We start from the raw sequence: 9,182 nt of genomic DNA, 5'->3' as shown, positions 1-9,182 counted from the left end.
TTTTTTCTCTATACACAGATAAAATATACATTTGCTTCTATTTTCTTTACGCTTTTTGTAACAACAATTAGAAGGTGTCTATAAAGTCCATACCTATGTACATGAATATCAACAGTATCAACAACGCAAATTAAATTATACAATTTAAAATGAATTTAAAATCCTGATATTTTAATAACTAACTAGAGCGTCCTAATTAAATTTCAAATATCCATATAGTCCAGCATAAATATTTTTATGTTAGATATAATATACCATTCACTTCAACATGAAAGTATAGGTATTTTTTGTAGATGAGTAAATTGGCGAGATATCATTATTTTATTAATAATTTGTTAACATTTCATTTTAATAAAAGCAAACATTAAAAAAAATGTATATACCTATAAACAATAAAAAGCAAGACACATCTTGCGGAAATTTAAAGGTGATGACTTACTTTATATGTCCCATAACGAAAAATTCCATAAATGATGGTATATTTAACTGTATATTTTGAGATATAAATCAAAACCACTAAAATTCTTTTGAAAGGGGTAATGGCGTTACTGGGTAAGACTAAATTATCGATTACGAGAGAAAGGCGCAGGTCTCGGTTTTTGAACATTTGAGCAAAAAGGTTATAAACAGAAATTTTATAACTCCAAATCTAGAAATTAATTAATTTAATTAATTAGATAGTTTAAGAAGACCCCGTGCCTATAGGTAGTGCGCCTATAAAAAATAAAATGTATTTATACAGGGTACCTATAAACTATAAATGATATGAAATTTGAAAACCGATATATTAAAATGAAAATAACTAAATTTTATTGCAGCTCTAGAGTAAATCTGTAAAACCTGTTACTTACCACTGTATTCTCCATTGTATACATAGGAGTTATAAATAAGTATAATTTAATATATTTCATTTTAAAATGAGAGATAATTGTACTGATGCATCTATACCACTATTCTATTTCATGTGAATTTTCCTGTGTAACAATTTTAATTAAAAATGCATAGTTCCCTAAATTTTCTGTTTTAGAACTTTTACAAACAAATTATTGGAAATCGGTATACGCATTAGTCATTATAACCAATCGAATGTTCCTTCTATTTAGGGAAAAAGATTGTTAATAGTGGCAAGATGGCAAGCCTGTTTTAGTAAATAAATGGTGGAGGAGGTGTATGTGTGTGATGCTTTCCGTTTTATAAAAAAAAGTGATTTTATTACAAGATTTATTTAATATTAGAATAAAAAGTGGGGAAAACGTGAGTTATTAATTGTGTATAATTTTGGAATAACAATACTCCGTCTTAACGATATTAACAACTATCTTATTTTTACTGTAATTTTGACATTAGCGTCTCTCCTTATGGCGCTTTGTTCAAATTTCATTAAATAATTTATTTAATACTTAGGTACGATACGTGTTATTAATAGTTTTATATATATTTTATTATTCTTGTTATATTTCAGTGGTTATTGAAAAGTAATCTTGTGTCTACAAAATAATGCACATAAGATTCTAAAACAGTCAGGATCAAGATTTTTTGCAATACATTGGTGTTAATGTTGTAATATGTATAACAACGTAAGTATTACATTTAACTAATATTATCAAGACAAATAATTCAGCTTTCATAAATTAACAAAAATAATCAGTAAAAAAAATTGCGGTTTGACGAAATATGTCATATACAAATAATTTGTATATTAATGAGGCCAAACATTTACCAATATTTGCAAAGATAATTTTTTTAGCCCCTTACACTTTTTATGGATTGATTTGTTAAAAAATTAAATATAAAAAAACTGTATAAAAAATATATTGTCTAGCTAATGATTGTGCATGTTTCTTGCTTCAGTCTACACACTATCCTACTGGGTACCAAAGTGCTTATCCACAGTATCAGCAGAATTATGGCAGTTCTTATGGATATACAGGTTATGGAACCCAATACACAGCTCAGGTAAATTTTTGTATTATGTGTATAAAATTTTTATTACATATGAAAAACTAGGTATATATAAGATTAACGAAGGGGGCAAACATTTTATCCACATTTTTAACGTATGACATGTCGAGTTTAAAAGAAATATGAAATGAAACTTAGATTTTCTGTATCTAACTGTAATACATGTAAATATCCGAAAAACGGACAAAAACCTAAGGTGGAGCATCATAATACATATAAGAGGAATATAAAAATAGAAATCATATCCAGAATATTCAAAATTGAGTTGTTTTCGACATTCATTTTAAATTTTTTATAGAATCCACAGCCAGCACCACCTGGAGAAAATTTTTCTTCAGATAATTGGAGTTCATCGCAAGCTGGTAGTTATGGAACTTCACAGAATGATGGTGAGTACAGGCAGTAATGCATGTTGGTAAACAATGTAACGCAATGAATAAAATTTAAAAACAAATTATTACTATTCTTCGTAAAGCAAGGTCAGAAATTAATTTTTGTTTTAATTTCAGGAACAATTTGTCTGGTCAGTAATAGAAATTATAGAACAGTACTTCTTAAAGGCTAACGGCAAAAGGTTTTCCTGACAATTTTATATTATACAGGCTAGCAGACGTTAAAACTAGTACATAATTAAATTATTATTGTTCACAAGAATTGTTTCAGTTTAAATAGAAGAAATTATTTTATTTAAATTAAAAAGTATAGAATAAGTTATACCATCTATTGTATGTTTTCTAAACAAGAACCCACTTTTTAAATGTCAAATAAATCTATTGGTTGCTTTAATTCAGAACTACATCCCGTGTATTTCCTTTTTCATCTAATCATTCATTTATAGTGCGTGCTTATTAAAATATTTCTTTTTGTCAATTATTATGTTTTAAAAAAAATCACATTTAAATGCATTGAAAACATAAATAGAATATTTATTTAAATTGGGAATTAACATACTTGTAAGTTTTTTTAAATACAATGGAAAACCACTTTTAACTATTTTTAGATCTTTTTCAATTGTCATTTTTTATACAATTAGATTTTAAGTTTGTTATGTGCTCGAGACATATTGAAATACACAGAAAAAGCTTTGCTGCTATGGTTAAAAATCCGTCTTCAGACTTTGGACACTCAATTGTTACGAATCTGTATATATTTTATATTTCAGCAGTGTTATAAACTTCTGTTCCATCAAAATAAGGATATCTGTATTTATAGATATTCTAATCTTCAGTTCTTTTTTGTGAATTAATCAAAAAAATAAGTTAATTTCGTCAAACCTACATGGCCATCGGTCACTATAATTGTAAGATTTTTGAGCTGAAAGCTGCATTGCCAATATCTTTGTTAAGCTTTTCGACTATTTTTTCTGCAACCCTTTTAGATGGAAGAAAAGTTCACGCGAAGATATGAACATGTTGCTCAAAGCTCTAAATCTTTCATGTGCCATTTCGACGTGCATAAGTACTTTTTGAAGTTACATGTTATAATATGCAGCATTGAATCACAAATTAATATAATTTTTTCGTAGGAGGATCTTAACACCAATAATATCTATTGGAGTGGTAAAAATCAGTAACATCAAGGGCAGTTAAAATGATTATACAGAATTATTTGTATTTGTATATATTCTTGGAGTTTGCTTTTGCTATATTCACTAATAATATGTTTATTGTAGCTGTGGCACAAGAAATGCAACAACAAAAGGCGCAGCTTGTTAAACAGCGTGAAGATTACGTAAAAAAAGTGACAGTTTTGCGACACGAACTGGAGCAACTTCGTTTACAAAAGCAGGAACTTGTAGCAGATGGCTCTACGGATCGTGATTTGGCAAACATTTTGAGGGAAAACGATAAATTACAGGTAAATGTCTCGGTGCACTTTTCTTAAAAGCGACAAATGAAAATAGGGTAAGTTTGAATATTCCAGTTGGTAGCATTGTTTTGTTTCGCAGTTTTGGCTTGAAAGTCCAGCATAGCATCAGGTCCGATATTTCCATGAAATTTTCATATATTTTCCATTGTAATATTAATTTAAAGCAGAGGAAGGGGAGGTGCCAGTATGTATTGAGTACATTCGTATAATATATACAAGCGGATCAAATTTTTAAATCCATATTTCTTTTCAGGATGAAATTCAGGGTAAAATGAAAGCTATCCACAATGTGATAGAGATGTTGTCCAGTATTATAAAAGATGGATGTACCCTGTCTGACCTAGAAGCGTCTCTAGGAAGCCACAATATTCCTAATTCACCAGCGACCCAATCAAACTTTCAAGATGCGGAGGACAAAACAAAATGTCAATCTCCCGAGTCAAATAAGTCGGCAATAGAAAAATATTGCTATGTACATTACGATACAGGCTTACACTGGTGTTGGTTATGCGACGAATTTCCGGAAACGGCAAAGGATTTCCTTTTGCACCTTCAAGACAAGAAACACCGGACAATGGCTAAGGAGAACGATGTGGACAATACACCATGGCACAAATTGCCACTTGAGCCCATTTTACCATCGGATGAAAATGCGCCAAAGAAAAGAATTCCTATTAAAGGTAAGTTTGCGGCATACACTGGTCATATTAGCGTGATTGTATTGTTTCATAATAATTGTAAATAGATAAATTGATAAATAGTAGTAATTTTATGTATCAGAATTTTAACAAACTTAGCTACTCCAATTAAAGATAAAAAAAAATGTCATCCGTCTCTGAAATTTCACATATTTTTATTATGTAATCTCCATTTATAGGTTTGCAGTTTTTTATATCTGCCCCATCTTGGTACTGTAAATTGTGCGATGTATGGATTGGGGATTTACACTGTGCGTCGCACCATTTAAAATCTAAAACACACTATCAGAATTACGAGGTAAGTGACATTTGCATTTTTGTGTAAAGTTGCGTATATCCGATATGCAAAATTGTCTGGTAACAATTTGTAGGGGCACTAATAATTAATTTACGCCACACCCTACGGAAACCCGACAGTTTTGTTATATTTTTTAAATCAATTCGCTTTTCATTTTGATGTCAATACTGGTTCGTTCTGTATTTCAGAATTTTGTTGTGCAAAATCCACACTGGGAAATGGAGTGGCTAAAAGACAGAGAAAGAGCGATGGCTAGGAACGGCGTTCAAGACTCATCGGACTCGGATAGCAATAAGAAAAAGAAGAAGCATAAGGAGAAACGTCTCAGCGACTTATTTGCAATTAAAGAAAAGAAAAAAAAGAAACGCTCCAAGAAGCGTAAGAAACAAGTAACAGACTCCAGCAGTAGTTCCAGTTCATCTGACAGTAGTTCCGACGACGATGAGAAAGCCGACAGATCTAGGAGCATAAGGGTAGCCATGCGTAACATGAAACAGGTACAGTCGATAATGGATGAAGATTTGTCGAGTAAATGGAACGTATTGGAGCGACTAGTGGAAGAGCACAAGAAGAAGGAGGAGAAAAAAGAAAAGGAGAAAATTAAAGAGCTCGAGGACCCACTCATTAATCAGTGGATGACAGTGTCTCAACCCCAAGAAAAAGACAAACGCCTTTTAGAAGATTTGAAGGATCGAATGAAACAGAAACAAGAGTTGGAAAAAGCTAAACAAATCGAGTTAGAGAAGAAAAAGAGAGAGAAAGAAAGGGAAGAGAAAGAAATATTGGAAAGGCAAGAAAGGGCAGCAAGAGAGGCCGAGGAAGAAACAGAGAGGGAAAGGAAAAGGAAGGAACAGGAGGAACTTGAACGTATCAGGAATAAAGATAGGAATCAAGTTAGATTTAAAACAAATTATAGGAAAAGGCGCACACCTTCGAGAAGCGATGAAGAGGAGAGTCCACATCACGAGAAATATAAACGTGAGAGGTAAAGTTTCTATGTATTCATTAACTTTCTCATACAATTTAAAGTTCTACTACACTTTTTATTTATTATATTTACTGTTATAATTCTAATAATTATAATTTTTCAGATATAGAAACGAAAGATCTCATGAACATGAAAGTAGGTTGGAGAGATCGCACGAACGTGAAAACCGAACCGAAAGATCCTATGAACGTGAAAATAGATCGGAGAGGTCTCACGAACATGAAAGTAGGTCAGAAAGGCCTCGCGAACGCTCAAAGAGTAGAACTAGATCGCCACCAGAAAGAAGATCCGAAGACAGCACAAACAAGAAGAAACCACCGGGTCCTCCAAGTTATAAAAAGCTTCCGTTTATAGGAAGGATGCCGTTATTTAAAAACAAAAAGATGGAAGAAAAGGAGGAGAAAAAAGAAATACAGAAGGAGAGTTATGAGGTGCCAAGGCGTACCAGATTCCAACCAGGGAATCTCGCAAGAGCTTTCATCCCAAAGCCGGACGTGGTTTGCTTTCCCAAATTATCTAGCATTCCTCCTCTGACTATCCCGCCACCTCCGACCGTATCAGAGCCTGTTGTAATGGTACCAGAACCTCCTAAAATAAGCAAAGAAAGCCTACCTAAAGCACCTCCCCCGCCTAAAATCGCCAAAAAGGAAGTGGAACACAGTAAAGCGGAAGCTGTGAACTTAAGCGATGACGAAATGCTGTATGCTGAAACCGGAAATGGGATGAATCCCAGCATGATGGGTCACTATTACACGGACTATAATAACAGTATGATGTATTCGCATAACTACGAATACCCACAAAATGAGAGTTCCGTACCGCATTCTCATACCATGCCTTTGCAGCCACCCCCATTACCTCCCGATGATGACTTGGCCCTTTTAGGAATTTGTGCCGATGACATGGCTGCCCAATCTTTTTGAATATTTTTTTTTTGTTTTCATTTACATTTGTATATGTTTATACAAAATAAGAATATTGTAATGCATTAAAAATAACCATATTGTTTCTTTAGGATTATTAAACTTTCAATTTGAAATTGTTTATATTAATTTGATGAATAACGTATATAACCACATAATTTTTCAGATATTTGGAAAAATTAATTTAAGGTCTGTTGGAGCATAATTTTTTGGTATCTGTTACCATTCTATGCATTTCACTCTGCAAAGTGGCTTACAAATAAAAATAAGTCTAACACCCTGTATATTTATACAAGTAAATAAGCAAGTGTTTGAAAGACAGTTTACTTAAACGGGGGGATAGAAATGTCTAAGCAACAAATTTTTCAAAAAGGAAAATTTTACAAATGCCTAATAAAAATAAGTATAGTCTTTACGATATCAATTGAAGAACCAAGATATTAACAGTATGTACCAGGTTTGATTGCTGATACAGCAACTCAACATTGAACTTGTTCCCATATTTATTTAACCATACCCATATACAGGTTTGGTCGAACTAAACGTGGAAGTGGTAGAAATGTATTGAAGAGTGCAAGACTTGAAGAATGCAAGTGTGGGCAAACGAAATACAAACACAGCTGCATTGGGCCACTGGGCAGTAAATCTCGGCTGTTGACAAATTGCCCAGCAGTGCAGTGCAGCAATGCGGAATTTGGTGTGATTCAGATAATTTTAGTTTATTATAGGTATCTTCTATTAATCATTGATATTACAATTGCAAAAGGGAGAAATAATATTATTACAACATGGCATTTTGAAGACCTTTTGAAACGGAAGAAAACGAAATTTACCATCAATATAATAAAATTGTTTGAGGACATAAATAATTAAAGTATGTTGTTGGCCAAATAAACATACAAATTTTCTCACATTATATACAAATTATAATTTTTTGCCTTTATTGTTGGCAGAACACTTTTTTAGGGACGCCTACGAGTAAATTTTATTACTAGGCGTTTTTTACATGTTCAACTGACTTCGGAAAGACTATACTAGAGGCTGAAAATAAGTAAGAGCGTACACAACACAGTCGGCAGTCGACTTTTTTTTTAATATTTTAGGTCACCAGGAACGTATGACTGATATTTTATTGAAAATCAGCCAATGTACAACATTAATCCAACTTATACTTCATATGCATTTTTAATATTTTTGTCATATTCTGTGTAAGAGGTATCGAATAAAACCTCGCTGATTAATTTTTCGACGTCGATGTCCATAGCAACAGGATTATCTATCCTGGGGCACTATTTACCACAGACTGAAGTCAGATATATTGATTGTGTCCTTAAACAACATAACACATGCTCCATTCTATGAACCAACAGTAAAAAACTGGAACTTGTTGCATTTATTATTGCATTAAAATTATTGAATAATTCATTTCCACACTAATCACCAGGCATGTGTTAATCAATAGATTAGGTGTCCATATACCATGTCGACAATAATCAACCTATTATTAGAACCCCTAAATTGTTACGTAGTGTATAACCTATGACCCTTGTTGATAAACGAATTGGTGCAGATAACAGACAGTCGGTGGTCAACTATTTTTTGACAAAAAGAATGATAAAATGCTACACTTTTTTTAAATAACTCAACTTTTTGCTTCAGATTACATTTTCTGTTTGGTTTATACAGTGCTATCCAAAAAGTTTGCACCATATGGGAAAAAACTTTATTTATAAATTTAATAAATTCTTTCTATTGTCAGTTGTCTCTGCATGTCGTCTAATCAAAATAGCGCCCATCGAACGTCATAAAACATTTGTTATATACGAGGGGCAGGCGAAAACTGCAAATCGCTCCAAGAATAAAGTACCTTTATTTTCAACCCTAGGCGAAAATGTTATAAAGAAAAGAAACATCAATTTAAAAAACACCCTGAATTTCTCGAATTTCGTAAATATTATTACTCGACTTATTTCAACTTAAAATCCAAATTTATAAGTTGTGAATTTTGCTACGATTATTAACTTTTGTATTTGGAGATGTATAGCACAAAAAAAATTATAGTTTTACTCAAGGACCTCTATAAATATTTCAATTGGGTTTCAATGTTTGTGGATACATAAATAAAACAAAAAACTTGGAATTAAATAATAATTATAATTACTGTTGCAACAGTTGTATCACTGCAATAAGAGGAAAAATTTCATGAATGAAAGTCACACTATACATTAATTAAAACACATTATGTCTCATTACAAATATATATAATCGTTTTCTTTTTTAATTATAAATGAAAATTTGATGCATTATTAGTGTTTAGTATTTTCAAAAATGATGAACAATTACAACTGGTATTTTTCTCATGAATTTCGTACCTTTAAAATTTCTTTACTTCTACCAGTTTAAGTAAAAAGTTAAGAAATTATCCTCTTACATTACAATTCTTC

General features: G+C 31.9%; 1 protein-coding gene across 3 annotated transcripts; it reads left to right on the top strand.

The window, feature by feature from the left end:
- Positions 1–1,154: 1,154 nt before the first annotated feature.
- LOC108911247 (zinc finger matrin-type protein CG9776) lies at positions 1,155–6,810 on the top strand. 3 transcript variants are annotated; one of them, XM_018716130.1, is made up of 9 exons: positions 1,155–1,254; positions 1,463–1,577; positions 1,852–1,956; positions 2,261–2,351; positions 3,635–3,819; positions 4,085–4,511; positions 4,709–4,827; positions 5,016–5,812; positions 5,919–6,810. In XM_018716130.1, the coding sequence occupies exons 2-9, from the start codon at positions 1,566–1,568 to the stop codon at positions 6,736–6,738; spliced, it is 2,556 nt and encodes an 851-aa protein (XP_018571646.1). In that variant the 5' UTR covers positions 1,155–1,254; positions 1,463–1,565; the 3' UTR covers positions 6,739–6,810. The 3 variants fall into 3 exon arrangements, with proteins under 3 accessions (XP_018571646.1, XP_018571647.1, XP_018571648.1); XM_018716131.2 differs by having other exon boundaries at positions 1,155–1,404; XM_018716132.2 differs by lacking the exons at positions 1,155–1,254; positions 1,463–1,577; positions 1,852–1,956; positions 2,261–2,351; positions 3,635–3,819 and adding an exon at positions 3,922–4,015.
- The last annotated feature ends 2,372 nt before the right edge of the window (positions 6,811–9,182 follow it).

The sequence above is a fragment of the Anoplophora glabripennis genome, unplaced genomic scaffold (assembly GCF_000390285.2).
Source record: "Anoplophora glabripennis isolate ALB-LARVAE unplaced genomic scaffold, Agla_2.0 scaffold270, whole genome shotgun sequence".
Classification (NCBI taxonomy): Eukaryota; Metazoa; Arthropoda; class Insecta; order Coleoptera; family Cerambycidae; genus Anoplophora; species Anoplophora glabripennis.
This window is presented reverse-complemented; position numbering and strand designations above follow the sequence as displayed.

Bases quoted from the DNA above. Each gene is read 5' to 3' on its own strand.
- LOC108911247 (XM_018716130.1), top strand. The intron at 4,828-5,015 runs GTAAGTGACATT...TCTGTATTTCAG, and splicing joins CACACTATCAGAATTACGAG to AATTTTGTTGTGCAAAATCC. The intron at 5,813-5,918 runs GTAAAGTTTCTA...ATAATTTTTCAG, and splicing joins GAGAAATATAAACGTGAGAG to ATATAGAAACGAAAGATCTC.